Source organism: Crotalus tigris, unplaced genomic scaffold, assembly GCF_016545835.1.
Source record: "Crotalus tigris isolate CLP2741 ecotype Arizona unplaced genomic scaffold, ASM1654583v1 scf7180000018350.1424685, whole genome shotgun sequence".
Taxonomy (NCBI): Eukaryota; Metazoa; Chordata; class Lepidosauria; order Squamata; family Viperidae; genus Crotalus; species Crotalus tigris.
The window spans coordinates 1,154,936-1,178,315 of NW_024096959.1; the positions used below are offsets into that span (position 1 = coordinate 1,154,936).

Here is a 23,380-nt window from a genome sequence, read left to right on the forward strand (position 1 = left end):
ATTTATTAGACAGGATCCTAAAGTTTCAACTAAAGGGCTAAAGGGAGACTTTGAGATGAAGGGAAGTTTGATTATTAGAGTTAAATATTGTCAGAAAATAATAAAAAAACAAGGGATTAATTGGCTTAATATTGAGGACTTAGACTTATAAGGGAAATGAAAATTAACTATTAGGAAATAGCTTTGAATTATTGTTTAGCCCAGATAATGCAGATGATGGATTTGAGATAATAAAGGATACTCTATTATTCTGGTGATGTATTAGGATGAGAAATAGAAAACGTTTATGAAATAAAATAAGAATATACTTATGTAAGTAATATGTGTATTTTAGATAGTATAACTTCTATGTAGTGAAATAAAGGAAATTTGGGCTACCCAAAAATAAAATATTATGGATATTAAAGGTTAAATTGGAATGTTGCAATTAAACATTAAAATTAGGTAAAACTTAAAAACAGGATATGTATAAGCAAAAATGTATTGATAAATGTTTTAACTGAATTTGATATAATTAGAAACTTACTAGCTTAAATATGATATAAATGTTAAGGGAAACGGAGAAGGAATTTTTGATGATGTAGCCTGAGATATGTACAAAATATGTTGTTATTGAATAATTGACTAACCCAATCACCACATTGCTTTCCAAATACTTAATTGTAAATGGAAAACTAATAAAAAATTTGTTATAAGAAACCAGATAGTTTACCAGACATAGCTGTTGTTGAAGTATACCATTAACTATCCTGATGACATATGTTTCTTAAACCCACAGCATTCAATTCAAAACCATTCTTTGACATAAAAAATGAAAAAATATTTTTTGTCAATTACTGTTTTTCATTTTCCTGAAATAAATCAACCAAGGCAAAATTATATTTCCAATTTCTGGAATAGATTACAGATTACAAAATAAGAATTGGAAGGCACCTTGGAGGTCATCTAGTCCAAATGCGTGCTCAAACAGAAGATCCTATACAATTCCAAACAAATGGCTGTCTAATCTCTTCTTAAAAACATCAGCGATGGAATACCACAATACCTGGAATAAAGCCATTCCACTAACTCAGCGGTTCTCAACCTATGGGTCGTGACCCCATTTGGGGTCGATCGCCCATTTTTCGGGGGTCACCAAAGGCGGCGATCTGCCATTTTTCGCGGTGCCGCACACGTGTGCCGCGCATGGGGGCGACGCTGCGCATGCGTGCCGCGTATGGGGCGACGCCGTGCACGCGTGCCACGCATGGGGGCGGCGCTGCGCATGCGTGCCGCGCATGGGGCGGCGCCGTGCACGCGCGTTGCGCTTGGGGGCGGCACCGTGCACGCGCGCCGTGCGTGGGGGGGGCGTCGCGCATGCGCGTCGCGCGTGGGGGCCCCGCCCCATGCACGCGGCCCAGCACATGCGCAGACCGTTTGTGTGACGGGAGTCACCGTCACACAAACGTTGAGAAGCACTGCACTAACTGTTGTCAGTGATCAGAAATTTTTCCTTAATTCTAAGGTGGGTCTCTCTTTGATAAATTTCCATCTGTTATTTCATGTCCTGCCTTCAATTGCTTTGGAAAATAGAATACCTGAGGAACAGTATCTTATTTCAGGTCTTTTGGTCACTTTCAGAATATGTGCCTATCTAAGAACCACACAAGGATTTATGATTCCGGCACCTCTCATTTTATGTTCTTTTCTAGCATTAAGTTCCACTAATACTATCTTAGTAGATGTCAGGGACATCAGAATTAGGACAGAAAAATTGGGGTAAATAATAATTGCTTTCTGTCAAATTGGCAAGCTGGGTCTTCCTGGAATTCATCCTATTTCATTGGCCTGTCCCCAAATTTCTTTTATTGGAGATTTTCTGCATTTGAGTCATTAATATTCTAATCCAAATTAGATTGTGCAGTTGATGGATCCATTGTCACAATTGCTCATGATATTCTACAGAAGCAGAAGCAGCCTTCTTCCTTGGTGATAAATTGGTGTAAATGTTGTGCATTGTGATGGTTTGATTTGTGAACATGGAGGGTGTGAGATTGAGAGTGTCTTGAATAAGATTCTCCTGGGGGCTTCTCCCTGTTTTTTTTTCTCTCTAGTCATTTCATTCTGTTCACTCTGCTCTAATTTCAGCTGGTGGAAGTTTTCTATCTCTACTATTTGCTTTCTACCCCTACTTCATTCCACCATTTTATTCTCACTGTAGTTTTCATGGACTGATTCAGAAATGGACAGCAAAATCCTGAGACTAGGCTAGCTGGTATCACTCTGAACAAAGTGTGCTGTTAGATATTTTTATCAGTATTTTTTTTTAAAAAAAAAATCATCAGGGAAGTGTGATTCTGTCATGCACACAGAGAGAGTTCATAATTCATTCAGTCATTCACCAGCACATGTGACATGCCAATACTTTCTTTTGAAAGTGATTATACTTTCACTTTCTTAAATCAAGTCATCGAGTCTCCTTTAACCATTTAGCAGGAAATAGAGGAATTTGGCGTTTTTGTTTTGTTTTGTTTTTGCTATGAAAGACATTCTGTAGGTTCACTTAATTCATATAAACTTCATTTCTTCCTGATTAGACAAGCATTAAAATGAAAGCTCTTAACTACAATGAGAGAACCAGTCAGATGCTACAACTAGACTATTTGAAGGAAAATTTCTCAATTATTTGAAATTAAATACTGGTGTTCCTTTTTTTATAACCATCCATTTAGTGACTGTTCAGAGTTACACAGCATTGACTTGTGACTTTTGACTGGTTTTCACACTTACAACTATGGTCATCTGATCAAAATTTGGATACTTGGCAACTGGCATGTATTTATGGCTGCATTGTCCTGGGATCATATATCACCTTTTGACAAGCATAGTCAATGGGGAAGCCAGATTCACTTAATAACCATATTATTAACTTAAAATGTGCTATGATTCATTTAACCACTGTGGCAAGAAAGATTGTAAAATGTGGCAAAACGCAGTTAGCAATTCTCTTGCTTAGCAACAGAAATTTTGGGCTCAGTTGTGGTTGTAAGTCGAAGCCTGCCTGTGCTAATATCACTTGATTATGAATTAATCCTGGATTCTTGTTACAGCTATCTTGGGATAATTTGTACTCATTTGTTAGATCTACATTACAGATCCCTCTAAATTAGACAATAATATGCAAACTATGCATGTGTTAGTGTTTATTTTTGGTAGAGATAAAATAAAAAGACAAATGAAGTGTAATTCTACCTGTGATGTGCATACCGAGAATAAGATCCTGTTAACTGCACCAGGTGTATTGAACATCAACACAATGACAAGACACTATTTTATGTAACAATCTATACTGGTAGCCTGACAGCTCAGGTTTATTTCTATAAGAAGCATAATAGACCTCTCTTCCAGACACAATTGTCACATACTCTGGCAGTTGTAAACTGGAAAGAAATCAGCCCAAAGACATGTTTTTAGGTTTTTAAAAAGGTGGCATAAAATGCATCTTGGTTCTACCTGTAATAGTGTAATTTTAGTGATATAAGTTTGGGTAAGACTGCTTATCATATATGTATCGGTATGTGTTTCATACATGTAATTAATACTAACTGTAGGATATAGCTCAGTTTAATTTGATAGGCTGCATTCCACCTTGACTACTCAGATCTCAATAACAAATGATTTCTCTCTCTTAGCCCGACATACTTCATAACTTGTTGTTATGGAGAAATAGGAAGAGGAAGGTATGCTCTATATGTTTGCTGCCTTGGGTTATTTGTAAAAATAATAAAGTTGGGATGTAAATAAATGAATAAATAAATCAATAAATTTCTTTTTTCTCTTAAGAGAAATAGCCCTAAGAAATTATTTTGTTAAAATTATTCCAAGTCATTTAAAAACAATAATAACCACACCTGCTAATTTTCTTTCAGGTCAGCCTCATTTCCCTTCATTTGTATCTTCCCATTTGGTTATCAGTGTGTGACCTTTTGAGTGTCAAGTTACGAACCCTACGGTCTTTAGGACCTCTACATGCTTCTAACTTGCCAACAGTGCAGGAGGGAGAGAGGGAAAAAAATTAAATTCACAGGTGTCCTTATCAGTGTGAGAGCTGGAGCTGTTGAAAAGTTGTTTTGGCGAACTAAAGTTTCTTTTCATAATATTTACTGAACAATGTATTGGACAATGTGACCCCAGCCTGTCAGAGAAGGGAGAGAAAGTTCCATCCTTTTAATTAACTGCTTCCTGCCATTTCCTCAGAGCTAGATTTCCTTTAACCCTGCCAGCTTGAATTTGCCCAATAAAGTATACATTAGAGAATGCAATGGCTCTGGCGTTTTGCTTTGATTGTACTTTTCAGCTGGAGGTTGACATCGAGAACTAAAAAAATGAAAAATAGTATATTGTAAGAACCCAAGCATATGCATCCTGTACATATTTTCCCATGATGCTACTTATGCATTTCTTTGAATACATTTCCTATTGTTTAATTTCCATAATATAATTTTCAGAACCAGATCTTCACTGAATGTTCTCCAGCCTAAACATTACCCAAATGAAAAACTGAATGTCTCCTTGAATTAAGATTTGTACAAATCAGCATAAGGTGTGGAGATACAGAAGATGAGTTGCAAGTTTAGCATGGATTGCAACGAGCTTCATTGACTACTGAAATGCAGAGGTATTAAAATTTGAAGACTTTAAGCACTTTGTTTTATTCATCATAGAAATATGGAGTTAAAATGATATACTTAGGCTACTGAATTCAACTCCCTACACAATGCAAGACTCCCAATGAAAGCAATCCTTCCAGAGAGCTGTTGAGTCCATTTCTAAACATATCTCCTTACTTTCTTGGGTCATGGAGACAAATTGCTCTTACTTTCAGAACATTATTAATAAAATTCAGCTGAGATTTGCCTTCTTACAATGTAAATCTATGTTCTATGCCCTGCTGTTTAAAGGATGAAGAATCTGTGTGGTATCCTTTCATACACAAATTTATCTTCTATGAACTATCATAACCTCTCTTCTGTTTTCTCTTGAAAATACTCTCAGGTATTTCGATCTTTCTTCATAGGACTTAAATTCTAATTCTTATTATACTTGTATTCTTTCCCAGTTTTTTGGCATCCTAATTAAAATGTAGTGCTCAGAATAGGACACTCAAGATGGGATCTGACCAGTGCAAAATAAAAACTATTACATCCACCATTACTATTATACATTTAAAAATATACTTTTATTGCTGCAACCTAAGTTTATATTTGCCTTTTTTTCAGCAGCAGCCTCAAACTATTTTAATTATTATTTCAAGCCAATCTTCCATCATTCTATACCTATCATTTTGGTTGCTGTCCTAAGAAAAGGACTTTGCATTGTTCTCTATTACATTTCACTTTTATTTTTTCTAGCTATCAAAATAATTTTGAACATTATTTCTGTCTTCTAGAATGGAGGCACTTACTTGGCTTAAGAAAAATCTTGGACCCTTCATCTAGAGGCCATGGTCTAGTGACAGAAAATTTGGTGCATTTTTGTTGTTGTTGTTCGTAGCTTCTGACAGAAACCCATTTGAAAAATTGTGGTTAGAATATTAGTTATCTCATCCAATTTCACATCATCTGCAAATTCAAGAAGCATTCCCTCCATTGCTTCATTGAGTAATTAATAAAATATTTAATAATTGAAGCTCCATCACTAAACTTTGTGATACTCTACTTGATGAAGAATAATAGATGAGCACTCATTGAATCTACTTAATTGTCATGCTATTGAACTCACATTCTACCAGCCTGTTAATCAAATGTCAAGGGATACTTTGCTGAAATCAAGAAATCTACATAAATCAATCTATGATGAAAGCTGCCTGAAGGATGAAAAGAGAAATTACCTGGCAATCGTACACTTTTTCCTTGAGAAATCCATGCTGATTACTGATAATTACTCAATTGTTTCAAAATGCTTAGAGAAGAAACTCTTTATTATCTTCTGTAGAACCTTTGCTTTGTATTGATATCAGACTGTCTAATTTCTTTGAATCCTTTTCATTTCCTCTTTTTTAAAGGTAGAGACCACCTTCATTTGTTTGTTACTTCTTCAGAATTTCTCAAAGATAATTCATAGAAGTTTGGTCAGAGTATCAGCAACTTCATTCGTCGTTTTAGCATCCTATTCATCTGGCCTTGGAAATCAAAACAGGCATTCTGTCACCATATTTCTATTAGTTTCAAGTTTTAGCCCATCCCCTTCATTCTAGATATACATAGTTGGCTATTGAAACATATTCTTTTCATAAGGAAGACTGAATCTAATATTTATATCACTCTGTTAGTATTTACATCAGGCCTAACCAATCCAGAAAAGTATTACTAGCTGTGAGCCAAATAGATTTGCTATGGAACTCTGTCTCATGGCAACGATTGCACTATATTTCCCAGAACTTATTGACTACTAATTCATTTCTAAGAGATTTAATGGGTGAAGAAAAGAGCACATGCTGAGACAAATTTATTTTCTTATTTTATTTTCAGAATGTAAGTGCAACATACTTCATGGCTCTGGAAAACCAAAAATTCTAGACACACAAACTATATTGTCAGAATTCAGCTGATAATTTTACTTATTTCTTAACAGTTGAACTGTAGAATATATATGGTATTCTTCTTTAACAAAGACATGTGTGAATATGCTTTAATTTTAGATGTAAACATTTATATTTTATTTTTTGTGTGGCTATTTGATTTTTAGAAAGAACTGATAGAAACAGTATTTCTTCATAATGTTGGTTATAGTAATGTTTATTGATCTGAATGAGAGAATTGGCACTACTAAATTGCAGAAAGTGAACTCTGAGTTTCAGGCACTATGTTAAGTAGATTTGTTTGATATTATACTTAACTTTTACTCTGAATTATGCTACTTTATCAATGCTGATATTAATTTCTTATTATTGCAGATAAGAGCAAGAAACCCATTTGATTCAATTAATCCACACCATGTATATTCAGCTATGAGTTTTCAAGTTATTGCATTGTATAAGTCTTAGCTTTGCTTTAGCTGATGCAATTATGGCCTTAGCTGGTGTAGGAAGATCTGGTTGCATAACCTATACCATCATGGCCACCAAATTAAACTCCCATAATGAACTTTTCATGCAATTGCCTTTAAAGATTGTTTAGAAACTACAGCTAGTTCAGAAGGCTGTGGTCCTTGTGTTAACTGCCATGTAGCATTTGGAGAATTTCATACAAATACTGCAACTCTTACACTGATTACCACTTGGCAATATAAATACCAATTAGTAATCAGAAAACATGATGAAAACTCAGATTTCATTATAGATACCATAGAATAAACCATATTTGTTCACCATTCAAAAGAGATAACAAAAAGTTAAAAAGGGAAAAAAAAAGATCAGAACACTTCCCCACCATCAGCCGACACCCAGATAAATAGGAATTAACACCAGACAATCAAGCAGTAGTCATGTTGTTGGCATGACTATATGCCAAGGCACATGGAACGCTGTTACCTTCTTATCAAAATAGTACCTATTTATCTATTCACATATTTGCATACTTTCAAACTGCCAGGTGGACAGGAGCTGGTAAGTAACGGGACCTCACCCCATCAAGTGGCACTCATGTTATCCCAATTTTCATGAACTTTCTTGCTTTGGTAGTGAGTAGTGCAAGGAGAAATAATTTGGCAAAAATTGGGAATGGTCAGGGAGTCATATGACATGTTTGTAAATATCATAGTCAATTTGAGCACTGATCTCTATTAGGTAGCTCTTTTTACTATATCTATGATCGATATAAGATAGCACTTTGGATAGAATTGTAAATTAAGGAGAATTTTGCATCATTAAAATGTAACATTATCATAGCTATTATCAAATTAAACCATAGTTCATTGATTTGCATTTGGAAACTCAATACAATAAGATGTATTGTTAGGACCACATTGTGAAAGAACAGACAATTGTAGCCTTTCACACGATGCAGTATACAAACTTTTTATGGGAAAAGTTATTTTCTAGGTTGTGGGCATTGGGCTACTTTTAATAAAAGTTAGTTTAAATTCAACCTGGAAAATAAAGAAACAAGACCTACAACCTAATAGGAACATTGTAATATTTAGTTGATTGATTTAATTGGTAAAGTGAAAAAGAGATTGGGATGAAAAACAGATGGATATGATCATTTTTCTCTTTATATAATACTTTAGGTCTGTAATACATCATTTATAATACTTTTATAAGATACAATGTGAAAAAATATGAAAGAGGGAAATTGTGTACATTAGTTGATACTTTAGAAGTAGGAGAGTTCCCAGTTCTGCTGCAAATAAAGTTAAGAATGAAACTGGAAAGTTCTAAGATGCAAAGCATGTGATTACCTTCTATACTAAAGGTCTATGTTAGGTTTGGAATATTTCTCTTTTTGCTTATTAATAGGTTTAGTTATCTGGGAAGTAAAACAACCATAGAATGTAATAAACTGCCACTAATTCACAAACAAACTGAAGAACATATTTTAAAGACATTGTAAAAAAGTGATTTCCATTAGCTTCATGTAAACTAAATGATTATGCCCTGAGAAAGTTTACCATATATATATATATATGGAAAAGAAAAGAAAGAGAAAAGAAGGAAGATCTTGCAATAAGAATTAATTTAAAAAGCATCCAAAGTAGAACATTGTAAAATATTGATTTCCATTAGCTTCATGTAAACTAAATGATTATGCCCTGAGAAAGTTTACCATAGAACTGACCTAAGGAGGATAAAATCTGGATTTAATCTTGAGCATTGCTCAGGAACTGATATTAGAGACACTATACATAGTATTATTAAGTATGTTTGAAAATAAAACCGTCAAGACTATATAAGAACAAATGTTGCTGAGGAATAATCAAGCTTCTGTCTGTAACAGAAAACAACTTTGTTATTAAATTACTGTGTGTTTGAGTTTTGTTTTATAAATGAAGAATTTTGCTTTTTCCTCTGGCAAATTTGATTCTATTACCTTCACTCTTTTTCTTTCTATCTTTTCAAACTTTCTCTGAATTTAGGATATTTCTAGGGTATTATTTATCACAACCACTATGTCATTGCAAATTTCATATCCATTCCATCTATCTCTTCATCCAAGTCGTTTATAAACTTACCAAGGAACAAGAACTAATCCTTGTGGCACCCTATTCAATTCTTCTTTCCAATTTCATAAAGAATCACCAATGTGCAATTTAATTGGCGTGCCATTTGTATCTAAATAATGACTTCTGGCAATTATCGCATTGTTTATAAGGTCCTTACTGATCAGTTTATTTATTGGAGATGGGCGGTTAAGAAATAGGAAATCTAAATTAATAAAAAATTCCATCAGGTATCAATATCAGACTGAATGATCTGTCAATCTGTCCTTTCCCTCTTTTTAAAGATATGAAAAAGATCTCCTCATTCATTAATCTGGCACTTTGCTAGTTGTCAATGATTTTTCAAGGGCTAATTTTTAAATATGCCATCAGATCTTTATCTAGTTGCTTCATACTCCAGGATGCAAAATATCTGGTTCTGGAAATCAAACTGACCCAATTTGAACCCATATCCATCATAAATTTGTTTCTGGTATATTGCTTTTCTATTTGACTTGGGTCTTGATTTCAGAATGGTTATGACTACATAACTGCCACTTGTTTGCAAATTAATTGCCACTTGCTTGCAAATTAAACTAGTCAGTATTATGCAATTAAAACTTAATTCTAAAAGTTGTGCTGTAAGCTGACAAAACGTATGACAAAAAGTCACTACAAAATTTTCACATCAGTCATTAGCTAATACCAGCTGGTGTGTTTTGTAAAGTGGTTGTGCTAGATAGTTGCCATCTCTTCTAAGGGAATGGCTTCCAAAGATTTGGCTGCCTTCATGTATATAGGTTCAACTCCCAGAATCCTGTGCAATGGAGATTATGGCTGGAGAATTTGAGATTAATTATATTGAGGAAGTCTGTTCTCTAATAAACATTGAATAACCAATAGACATTCTTATAAATGTCTCTTTTTCACTTTTTAAAATTCCTGGCAATAGGAATTAATTGTTATTATAAGAGACAAGTTAAGTTGTAACATATGATTTTTATTTAAAAATACTCAATGCTCCAAAAAATGTGTTCTATATTTCTCTGCTTCCAATTGTCCCCCTACTTACTCTTTTTTCCTTGAATGTGTGCTCTTTCTCTCTCTGTCTCTGTCTCTCTCTCCCCCCACAAGCACACACATCCTCCATTGTGAATCTTCATAATCTTCATTTTTCTTTGGAGGTAAGTTAAATAAAATGATTGTTCAATAACCTTATCCTAAGTATATCTAAATCTAAAATCAATATGAGATACTCTTTTTTTTTCTTCCTTCTGTCTTGTAGTTCCTCATTCTCTTCCCTTTAACTAACATGGTATCTCTCCTGTCAGATATATTCCTTTATTCATTTTGTTCTTTAGTTTAATTTACTTTCAGGAAGATTAAACAACATTAAAAAAGAAGCATATTCTGCTTATAGTAGGGATGATTTCCTACATATACAGAAACTTTCCTATTAATTATAATTTAAATTACAAACTTATATAGGTTCATTTCACAGATAGAATATAATTACATTTTAACTACTATGTTTCCCCGAAAATAAGACTGGATCTTATTTTTATTTTTGCCTCCAAAAGAGGCACAAGGTCTTCTTTTCAGTGATGTCTTACTCACCTCTGGCACCAACAGCCCTGCCCAGCAGGTCCACTTCTTCTGCAGCTGCATTCTGGCCTGCATTTTGCAATCAGGCCTCTCCAGAAGGCCATACAGCTGAGTACCAAGCTATGAATCCAATCCATAACTCAGTTCTCAGCTGCAGAGGTCTTCTGGAAAGGCCTCTGACTGAGAAATGCAGGCTTGCCTGCAGAAGACACCGGAGAAGAAGTGGGCTGGCGAAGAGAGGCTTGGCTGCCAGGTAAGTGGGTACAGGGTGCATGGGGCAGCTCTACCCCTCCACCCATGCGCTAGCTTGATTTTTAGGTATGTGCCTCACCCCCAAACTAGGGCTTATTTTTTGGGTAGGGCTTATATTAGGCCCGCCCACCCTCAAAAAAATCAAGGTAGGGCTTATTTTCAGGGTAGGTCTTATTTTGGGGGAAACATGATATTACCTGCAATTTTTACCTGAGCATAACCTGAAAGCCATCTTAAGATGTATTCTATACTTCAGGGCTTCCAGTTTTGTGCAGTAGCACAGCAGCCAAGGGATTATGGGGCTCCGCATCCTACAGACAATTTCTGCCTGAATAGACAATTTCTGCCTAAATAGGCCTGAAGTTTCCCCATAGAGGCAACAGAGAAGGAAGTCCCGCTGATTGCAGAGAGATAGCGGTTGATCCGATTGGTTTGGGAAAAGCCCTCCAGAAACCAGGAGAAAGGCTAGCTTAACTTCAGAGTCTAGCCCAAGCTACAAGCAGCCGAAGCCCAAAAGCACTACTTTAAGCTGATTGTAAACAAGGTATTTGAAACTGGGTAAGAACAGTTATTTTCTCTCTTCTATTTGAAAATTGATTTCCTGGGAAAAAAAGAAAGAAAGAAAAATCCCAAGAAGCAAAAAGCCTCCGAAAGTGAGAAGGAGGGGGATCTTTGCCTCACTTTCCTACAGATAGAAGAAGCGAACTAAACTTTTCAGGGGGAACAGAAATATACTGAAATGAATTGAATATAAGACTTAATTTGGATAAGTTTGAAATTGGTGGAATCTGTTAAGATTTTCCTTTTAAACCATGAAAATAGAGGGAAACAATTGTCTATTACTAAAAAATGAACTGGTGCTGACATCTAGTGGTGGAAGAAAATATACAGCAGTAGTTGCTTTCTTACAGGAACTGGCAAAGCCCAGGAAAAGATAACTTGTTTTTTATGACCTTCAATATCTTAATAACAGAGAACAGCTATGACAAAAAAAAAGAAAGAAAGAAAGAAAAGAAAACATTTTGGGCTATCTACAAAGTGAGAATTATAAACTCTAAAAAAAAAGAATTGACCTTTCTGGATTACAAATACCAACTCAATGGTGACTCTAAAGCTGTCTGCAGAGAAAGGAAAACCCTGATTTTTAGCTATTATGGAAAACCAGAGATCTGCAAAAAGAATATACCAAGAAAAAAACAAATACTTTCCAGAAGGAGATCTAAGCTATGTTGCAACGAATCCAAACAACAATGATCTCAAATTAAAAATAACTTTGAAAATATAAATGAACACATCTCCAATTTAACTTTACAACATAAAAACTCTCAGAAAATAAAAATAGAGAGTGAGCAGAAAAAACAGACAACTGAATACGAGACAGAGGAGAAAGATTTTCAAGATGGAACTTAACAAAAGAAGAAAATATGACTTAACTCAGATGTAAAAAAACTTACAGGAAATACTGGACATGGAAAATATAACCTATACTCTAAAATCACAAAATAAATTTGAGGACAAGAAAAAAGATTTGACAAAATGGATTCTGCCAGCAGAACTATGAGAATTTGAGAGACAAAACATGATAAATGAAATTAAGAAAAAGAGAAAGGAAAAGATTTTCAATGAATACAAAGGGGCGAAACCTTCTTATAAAAACATCTTACCTGTTTTGCCTTTTGTACTTGTAACACCATTTACAAGATTATGGGAAGACTCTTTGATTTGGCAAAGCATATTGATCGTTTGGCAAAAAAAAAAAAAAAAAAAGGCTAAGTGAGAATTAAGAAATTAGATGATGGGATTTACCAGAGGGAATATTTAAAAATTAAACATCTGTTTGAATATGGTTAAAGAAATAGAAAGATTTTGGATATAAATGAAGATTAGTTTAAGAAGGATGAATCCCTCAAGTAACAGTATTTTTTCATTTTTTTTCCATTGTGTTTTCTTTTTGACATGAGAAATATAAAAAATTTTGGGATGGTTTATATAAAAGAAATGTTTTCTCTGTTTTTTTCTTCTTTTCTTGTTTTTAAGATATGAGAAATATAAAAGTGTTGGAATGGCTGGTATGAGAAAAAAGACTTAAATACTTAAGTGTAACTAATTTTGAGAAAATCTTAACCAGTACAAATGTTTTGAATATTGTGGGGAAAACAAATTTAAATAAGAATTTTGTAAACAGGATCTATGATGAGGCAATCAAGATGATCAATTAGAAAAGAAGCTTTATATTGATGTGGTTATTATTTACAGAAACATGAGAAAAATGTCTATACTTAATTGCCATTTATTCAAATAATAAGAACTGCATTAATTTAAGGTTGGCAAAAGAGAATATTATTGGAAGTAGAGAAAATCAAGCAAAACAATTATATGGACTATAGAATTATACAAATTAATAGTTATTGATTGTTTTTTAAATATAAACCCAGACAACATGCTGTTAATCAAATATTAAGGTGATTATGTTAAAAATCAATAAAACATTTTTTTTAAAAAAAAGATGTATTCTGTACTTCAGGTTGTGAGAGGAAAGGACCATAATTAGGATTTAAGTAATGAGAGTGGGGAAAATTTCCAGATATCCAATTGATACTATTACAAAAGACTTTCAAACATTGATTTAAACACAGTTAAATTAACCCCTTTCTCACAGAAAATGATTGGACAAAAGAATATCTAATCATAGCAAATGCCCTTAATGAATAACATCACTGAAATCTATCAGTTAGATTCATTTTAACCTAATTACTACAACTGTAGATCAAATTTTCTTAACCTTGATAGCCTTCAACGTATGGATTCACAGTAACTGCTGTGAATCTTTATAGAGAGATTCTGCTTTAGAGAAGACTGCTTTATTTTAATTATTAAATTCAGTTTTTTCCTGAAATAATATTTTTGTTGGGAGACCTAAAATATAATACCCATTCATTCCATTGTCTAGACACATTTAGTGGGATATAGACAATTATCTGATTTTGGTTGATTATTCTTCTTAGCTGGGAAACTTACTAAATATCCTTGAGCTAGTCAGAGATTCTGAACCTACTCTACCATGCTGGAATACAAATAGCTGATGTAGGGTTTTTGTTTTTGTTTTGAATCTACTATATAAAAGGAGCTTTAAATCTCCATCCCAGGCTGAGCTAAAGGTATGAAAATCTTGATCTGGTGATTAAAGTTTCTTGAAGGTTAACAGCAGAAAAAAATTGGTTACTGAAAATTAAAACATCCTTGGTAAGGCTAAAATTACAATTAAACTAAGTCCCTAAACAAAATAAATTAACAATATAGTATTGCACATTCTATCAGTTACCGTAACTCTTCTTGAATAGCTTAATTTAAAAAAAAATTGGAGCCAACTTGATTTCTCTGATTATTCTGAAGAATAAGTCCTGCCACCAATAAACAATGATTATGGACCTCTGCCAATTTGGTATGGTGGTTAAGGCACTCTGCTAGAAATTGAAAAACTGTGAGCTTTACTCCTGCCTTAGGCACAAAGCCAGTTGTACTACCTTGTGCCAGTCATACCCCCTCAGCCCTAGAAAGCAGGCAATCACAAACCACTTCTGAAATCTTGCTAAGAAAACTGCAAGAACTAGTCTGGGTAATGGCCAGAAAAAAACTCTGACTCAAAGCTACAAATTAATAAAATGAAAATATTTTTTTAAAAAATGGACCTCTGTATCATAGATTTCATGGAAATGGGAGATCATTGAATACTTTCCCATCTTAGCTATTGTATTTTCAGCAGTTTACTAAGTGGAACAAATACAATTGTTTACTAAAAAATAGAGTAGGCTTTCTAAAAGCAGAAACTGCACTACAAAAGAATTAGGATGGCATAGAAAAAAGCACTACAAATAATGGAGAGCAAGCATAATGATGTTAATAACTTTGAAGACCTCTTGATAATGAATTGTAAATTATAAGATTTGTACATGTTCGTTCATTTTGACCTTACTGTCACAAAATAATTTGGCCAAAATTGTCAATCAATAAAATAAATTTGTTTTCTATGAAAGGAAATTTAAGCACAGAAGTCCTTTGCTTGTTAGGTTGATTTTCATAGGTTTTTAATAATAATAATGATAAAGTTGGAAGGGACCTCTTCTTTGTGGCAGCCCCTGAGATATTGGAACACTGCTATCATGTCCCCCCTCGTCCTTCTCTTCATTAAACTAGACATACCCAATTCCAGCAGCCGTTCCTTATATGCTTTAGCCTCCAGTCCCCTAATCATCTTTGTTGCTCTTCTCTGTACTCTTTCTAGAGTCTCAACATCTTTTTTACATCATGGTGACCAAAACTGGATGCAGTATTCCAAGTCTGGCCTTACCAAGGCATTGTAAAGTGGTATTAACACTTCACGTGATCTTGATTCTATCTGTCTGTTAATGCAGCCCAGCACTGCGTTGGCTTTTTTGGCAGCTGCAGCACACTACTGGCTCATATTTAAATGATTGTCCACTAGGACTCCGAGATCCCTCTCACAGTTACTACAATTGACCAAGGTACCCCCTATACAGTACTATACCTGTACATTTGGTTTTTCTTGCCTAAATGTAGAACCTTACTTTTTTCACCATTGAATTTCATTTTGTTAGATAGCGCCCAGTGTTCAAGTCTGTCCAGGTCCCCCTGTATTCTAAGCCTGTCTTCTGGAGTGTTGGCTATTCCTGCCAGCTTGATGTCGTATGCAAATTTGATGAGTTCCCCATCTATCCGCTCGTCCAGATTGTTGATGAAGATGTTGATGAGCACTGGGCCCAGAACAGAGCCCTGGGGCACCCCACTACACACTTCCCTCCATGTAGATGCGGTTCCATTGAGGATCACACACTGAGTACGGCCGGTCAGCCAGCTAAAAGAGGCATGATTCTTATTTGGTTACTTCTTTCTGGTATGAATTCGATGAGGTCACTCAAGAAGGACATGGGAAATTGTTAATTATAAATTATCCTTTTTGATGGACAGTTTAGATTTTATGTCAGCTTGATTTTGAGAGTTTCTAATCTTGAGTAAAATCCAGTTTTAATAATATATTCTTGCTATTGATGGGGCTCTTGGCCTATTATTAATTTATAAATGTTTCACTGAAACTCAATTCACTCATAACATGTTTAATTTGCAAATACAAAACATGTTTTGTTCTAATAGAGGAATGCCTGGGCAACATGATTAGATTTTTTACTCCTTAAAATTTTGGGGATTTATTCTAGAAGAAAATGTCAGAATGACAGTTTGGTATTTTCAAAATCAAAGTAACTAAGCACAAAAAAAAATGCAAATATGCCCAAATTTTGCTGAGTGCACAATTAATCTAGCACATATAATAGCTTATTTGAATATTCCTTTAAAAATATTTTGTCCACTCTTAGTCTTTTAGGTGTCACTAAATACATTTGTTCCTTCTAAATGTTTTAGTGAGATAAGTGGCTATATAAATTCAATTACTTTATGCTATTAATAATAATTATTATGGTGGCTCTATTATTTGATTAATAGTTAATAAATAGAATTGTCTATTTATAAATTATTGAAAGATTCACTTGCAAAATTATATCACTACATAAACTGATAGTTAATTTGGAGTCTTTAATTGGACTTTTTCATTAAAAATTGTGGGCCATAACTGTTTTTTCTGCATATCATTATAAGTCAATTCACATTTAGGAAACTTCAATGATTATTTCTTCTTAGTGAAAAATTGGCCAAATGTTTTTAATACTCTGAAAAGTTCAAAGACTGGATTCTGACAGATAATATTGGTTTCCTTGTTTTGTTTTCTAACTGAAATGACTAGTTGATTTTTAATGCATAATTATTACATGGGATTGATTTGGGGGATTAAATTTGAATATCAAAACATAATTTCTCAATTAGCACAGAACATTAAGAGTTCAGTCAACCAAAAATTGCTCCTTGGCAACTACTGCAACAGTTAATTAAAATCCTGTTGAATTACAGAACTATTCTGGACTTAATTATTTATGCATTGCAGCCCTTGTAGTTTCTAGAATGAAGAAACACAAAGAAAGGGACCATTTATCTATTCACCAAAATAAAATATTATGAATACTGGTAAAATATATTTGTATTTACAGATTTGAATTCTAATCTTATGTTGAAATCCTTTTTTTATTTCAGAGATATATTCTACTAAAGTTTAGATACCAAATGTATAATTACTTTTTGAAAATAAATAAAAAAGGTCTCCTATAGTCAGTTTAAGTACAAATCTTTTTGTACTCCTTTTCAAATTCTCAGCCAGACGTCCCTCCTAATACCTGATCAAATTTTAATAGGAAATATCAGTGATCAAAACAGGCATGACACTGATGCACAAACACACACACACACACATGCACACACACACGCACACATACACACAGGTACACAGGATATATATACCTAGGATTTAAGGGATTATATTGAGATACATTCCCAATTCCTATCTAATGATATGACAAAAAATATTACAATTCAGTACATCTTCAGTACAAGTAGGTGTGGAGATAAAGTAGATCACTAGATTAAGATAGTAGTGCACATTACAAATTGTACGCTGCAGTCTTCCAACCTCATACCTTTCAAAATTCTCTCAAATTGTACCATTTTCCTACACAAAGACTCTATCAATCAAGCTGCTTCAATCCCATCAACATGAGAATACCATATAGAAACTCACTAATAACTTGGGCTGTTCGTTTTCTTGTCAATATTTCCTCTATTGGAATTCTGACAGTGAAAAGCACTGGCTTTAGATGTTTCCATTGCTACCTAGACTGGAACTTGAAAACTGAAATCAGACCTCTCTTTCTAATCTTCTAGATGTTCAAACATAATCCACAGTTCCTGAGATAACTTCCTGGGGACCATTGGCTTGTATGTGAATTTAAGATCTGTATCCAAAACCTTTCCTATTGTTTCTTTTGAAACTCCTTAAACTTCTCCTGAGCTTTGCATTAAAATTCATATTGTATTTTGAGCGATCAGCTATTATGTGGGTTATTTAGCTCCATTAATTCTAAGCATGGCTATATGGGCTAATCAATAATATATATGACCATAATCTTAAATAAAGTATCCCACAGTATTTTAATGGTAGCTCAAACTACTAGACAAAAGAGAGAAGAAGATCAATTTTATAGGATTGATCATTAACAGGTGTGGGGGAATTGGGGATATGCATGTGTGGACAATAATGGCAATCATTATTCGAAACCCAGCCATGTAATGAAAATAGCTATTCATTGCATCAAGACCGATTTCAGACTGCATACAGCTGTCAGGCATGACATCGGATATGGGTAAGAATGTCTTCATGTTCAGAAATGCAAGTTGCAAAGAATTTAACAGCATAAAAAGATCCATCTATATCTATATCCAGGGCTTTTTTTCTCATAGAATGCCCAGAACGGAGTTCCGGCACCTTTTTTGGATGGAACCTTGTAGGGTAGGCAAGGCGGGTTGTATGACGTGTGTGAGTTCTGGTACTTTTTTTTTTTTTTTAGAAAAAAAGCAGTGTCTATATCTATATCTATATCATCAACACACACATACATACACACATTATATTATGTCTATATATATGTCTATATATATGTATATACGCACACATTCACACGCACACATATCCCAATAAAATCTCAAAAGATGTAAAAGGAATCTAAAAGATCTAAAAGATCTTTATTTCACATTAAAATGATACAACATGCATAGACTTCTGTTCCAGGAGACAGTAATGACTTTTTTCAAATTTTATCTGCTGGTCCTTTTTTGTAACTATGTTTCTAGGCTGAAAAACAATATAAAACAAGATAAGTTTGATGTGCATTATACGTGTGATATTAATCTTCATGAATGAAGAGAGAAACAGTAACTCAAGTGTGGCATAACCATTAATGAAATATTCTGTCACTGCCTCTCCTGTGAACTGAAGATGGATGTCATAAAAGATGAGTCATAATGTGTAAAACTGTACAGAAAAGAACAGAAGCTTTTTTTAAAAAAAAGTCAGAAGCAGCAACATTATTATTGTAAAAAAAAAACCAAAATTCATCACTGTGGGAGAACCAATTTGCATGCTGGACCGAATGGCACACATATGCTTTACTGTAAGTATTGGAGTATGCTCAGGAACAAACAAATATTTGGAGCATTTTGCTTTTTTATTTATTCAGCAAGTAAAATGTTGGGTACAGTACTATGTGACTTCAGTAGACTGCTTGAAGAGAACAAAGGTTAGAGAACAAGGAATCTGATTATAGAGAAAATATGGAGATTATTAAGATTATCCCCCCCACCCCAACGGCTATGGACTGATCATTAATGGCTGACTGGATGCTGCTAGAGCTGGCTGGTGCAGTAGCTGTCACTCAGCAAGTAGTGAAATTAATTTATCTTGTAAGGTAAGACATTGCATATGCTATTCTAGTTTTAAGCATATGTGCATTTTGGGACAAAGAACCCTTTAACAGAAATGGTTCAGGAGGTTTTCAACATTTCACTTCATACTATTTTGAATCAAAAAATCGACAATTTCGAAGATAATTGCAGAAAATAGGTTGTTTCCTGGCTAGACAAGTAAAAGGTTTCATTCAGTTCCAGCAGACAAATATCATTTTGCAATTTTGTCTAGATTGCTCTACATGTTATTTATATTGCTTGAGCTGGTGGTTTTAAGAAGATAACTGCTAACCTTTGGAATAAATATCTAATATCATGTTAACTAGGCATCTCAGAGCATACTACCCCCCATTCCAATCCTTAACCCTTCCACTCCATAAAACAGCTCCAAATTACAAACTGGGTGATAATTTGAACCATTTGGAGGGATGCCATGGGAGAAGGGTCAGGATGAAAGTGGAGCAGTACCTCCCAAAGGTTTCTTATCTTCTTTGAAAAAAGAAAAAAATGGCGCTACCCAAATATGGACATTTTGCCTTCAAATTTGGCAGTAGCCTGTCAAAGTTTGAGAGTAGCTATAGCCTGTTCCTGGTTGCTCAATTTATTCCAGAAGATTGCTTTGAAAAGCCTCATTATTGTATTACATAACAATTCTTCACATGATTTAATCTGTCATAATCCATATCCTAAACTAGGAGATTTAAAGTAGAAACCCCTCAGAGAGTTCCAATTAGGATAGTTTGTTAAGTTCACTCATAAATGGACACAAGGATAATACTCAACATTAACTGTGGTGCATAAAATCATGCTATTAGACTTCTTCATAGAAAAGAGAGTTCATACAGACTCACAAAAGTGGGAGGGGTGTTTATTCCTGAAAATCTGATTTCAGCAAGAATGGCAAAAGTAAACAAAGAGAAATGTGAAAGTTCTAGAAAAAAAATAATCACCCTATAAATTAGCGGTGAGGAACTATTTCTGAATTGTTGGTTGCATTTCATTTCATATAGTCCTCACTTAGCAACCAGAACTGGGAATGACAACTCCACAGCTAAGCAGAAAATCACACACAACCCTGACAGTTTTACAATGTCACTTCCCATTCAGTCATTAAGTGAGACATCTTGTGACTGTGACTTCTGCTTTAACTTCTGCATTCTCTATTAATGCTGTTTGTTGGAAGCTAGTTGCGAAGCATGCAAATGGCAATCATATAATTGCAGGACATGATTGTAAATGCAAGCATTGGTTGCAAAGCTGCTTTATTTTTTACATTGTCCCTAAACAAGACAAAGACTACCTGTAGGCCTCTAAGTGCTGTGGGGGCACATCTATTGACATAATGGTCCTTGACTGAATCACAGTGCATGAATCACAGTTGTGGAGAGAGGCTTTATTTAGCTATATTTAACTATATTATTTAACTAAACATTGCATTTCTACGAGAATTTTTAATTGAACTATATCTTTTGGCAATCGATACAGGCATAATATGACAAGTGAAAATATCATGAATAACATATTTGCAGTAAGTATAATATTCATCATCCATCAATATTCTCATTGCATATCAATTTTCCTGTTTAGATTTTCATTTAACATATAGACTTTGATTTGTTTAGTTTCTGCAACATATTTATCATAAATTGGTAATAATTTAAAAATAAGGCCGAATGAGTGTTCTGAATTTTATAAGCTTTTAAATTTCAGTCAGGTCTCTCACTTTCCCACTTTATTTTTTAATTCCCTTTGAACTATATTACTTATCTGAAGATACTGGAAAATGGCAAAACAGCCTGGCCCTCGGTTGTTAACAAAGAGATAGTGCTATATGTTTATCATTTTTTATTCAGACTATATGCTGAATATATTTACACTGAGGGAGGCAAGATTGGAAGAAGATGACATTACTTTGATATTGATGACATTACTCTGATACTGTAGCTGACTATGCAAATGAGTTGGAAGTTCTGGTAGTGAAAGTAAAGAAGCCCAGTGAAAAAATGGAACTAAAATTAAATACCAAGAAGAACAAACTAATGACAACAAATACAGCTACCAGTGTTAGAACTGGCAATAGACACACTGAAATTATGAATAGCTTCTGCCTTTTTGAATGGACCTTCAATAGGTAACATTTCTTCTTCAGATCATCACTGGAAATATGTGAGAGGTAAAATATATATTAAAAATAATAGATTTTTTCTTTTAAAATCAAGCAATGGTAGTGAAGAATATAGTATTTGATCTTCCATAATCCCCAGCAATATGACTTGAGCTTGTGTTCAATGAAAGATTACAGGAATTAAAGTTAACCATACTTGCAGTAACCTAAATTGGAGCAAGTTACGACTAATTATTTCTTTTCTCTTTGGGAATGAAAATTTCCCTACACTTCTTTTTGCCTCTGAATAAATAAGATTTAAGCAGCCATTTCTACATAGATTTGCTAAAATCTAGGATTATTGGGAAAACTTGGCCTGGTTACTGCTTTATTTCAAAAATGAAAGAAATAAAATTCTTAGTAATATTGTCACCTTATATTCATAAGTAAAGCTTTTGCTAAGTCTCTTAATTCAGAATGTTTAACCTATCTATAATTGATAACCTTCCAGTGCTTAATCAAATTCTAATTCATAAATGAATAACAGAGATGGCGGCATTTTGGAAAACTCGTTAAGTGTCAAAATCAGTCATCCAGATTATGCTCTTTGTGATCCTTATTTTTCTGTTATAAATTAAGGCACACTAAATAATTCTAAAATAACTCAGAGTAGTCAAAATATTTAAAAAGATAAGATTAAAAAACATAGAGTGATTACATACGTGTAAATAAAGAAAAAATAAGTCCCAAACTTGACTTTTAATGCTTCTGGAAAATATATTGATAGAATGAACAAATTTCACTTTTCTAGTAGTGATGGGGCCAGTGGTGGAATTCAGCCAGTTCACATCACTTCGACAGAACTGGTAGCTAATTTTTTGTTGCCCAGGCCCAGAATGGACTTTCCGAAGCAGCATCCACACAGAGAACCGGTTGTTCACATATTGAATTCCACCACTGGATGGGGCAGATATTATATGTTGGTATCAAGTCTGTGCTCCTTTACTCTTTATCTGCAGCGTCTCCTTTTTTCTGCCTCCTGCAGTCTCAGTTTATCACCCCTATTAACAATATTTTAGTTTTTTTTTTTTTATGGCAACCATTACAAGGCTAGCAGACCCAATCTCTCTCTGACATCTTAGTTAAGTTAAGGAGAGACAAGACATGTAAAAAAAACCTCCAAAGAATGTTTTGGTTCAATAGACCTGTCTATCAAAAGACCACAGAGGTTCAGATCTCTAAACATTCATTTACAAATCACTCCCATTGGATTAATTCAGAATTGCTTCTTGGGAAGCACTGATCTCCTGGTGACAGCTACACCAACTGCATCACCCACCTGAACTGCCATCCATTGTTATTCTTCTTGGTAGATATGATCCTTTGCCACAGAGGCAGAGCAAGAGCAGGTCTGCAAAGGAGGAATTGATGTTTTCTTGCTCCCAAGCCTCCCCAACTTGTCTAGCAGAAAGAGGATGCACAAGCAGAATATGTTATCACTTGCTGCATTCAGTTCCTCACAGACTCCCTTCTAGCTAGTGCTCAAGGGGGAAGTTTGCCTTCCTGTTGAAATGAAACTGCTCCCCCAGGAGCTTAGAGGAGTGTTGTGACCTGCCCTGTGGTTTGTTGGGTTTCCTCTCTCCACGCTGAAAAAAACCAAAATGTACCTATGAAGGATATAGAAATATTTATGTATGTTATAAAGGTAGCAGAATAATCCTTGAGTGCTAACTTTGGGCCAAAGTCACACATTGGTGAGAGGTATGAGATCCACATTTCAAAGTACAATGTTATGGAACTGGTTTAGGGCAAGAATGGAAAGATTGTCTACTGCAGTGGTTCTCAACCTGTGGGTCGGGACCCCATTTGGGGTTGAACAAC

General features: G+C 34.3%; 1 protein-coding gene across 2 annotated transcripts in view; it reads right to left on the reverse strand.

The window, feature by feature from the left end:
• Positions 1-23,122, reverse strand: part of BANK1 (B cell scaffold protein with ankyrin repeats 1) — a 138,115-nt gene extending 114,993 nt beyond the window's left edge. For both annotated transcript variants that reach the window (XM_039350712.1, XM_039350711.1), the window contains exon 1: positions 22,839-23,122. In XM_039350712.1, coding sequence (XP_039206646.1) covers positions 22,839-22,854 — 16 coding nt within the window. In that variant the 5' untranslated portion in view covers positions 22,855-23,122. The remainder of the gene's footprint in view (positions 1-22,838) is intronic.
• Positions 23,123-23,380: the final 258 nt, after the last annotated feature.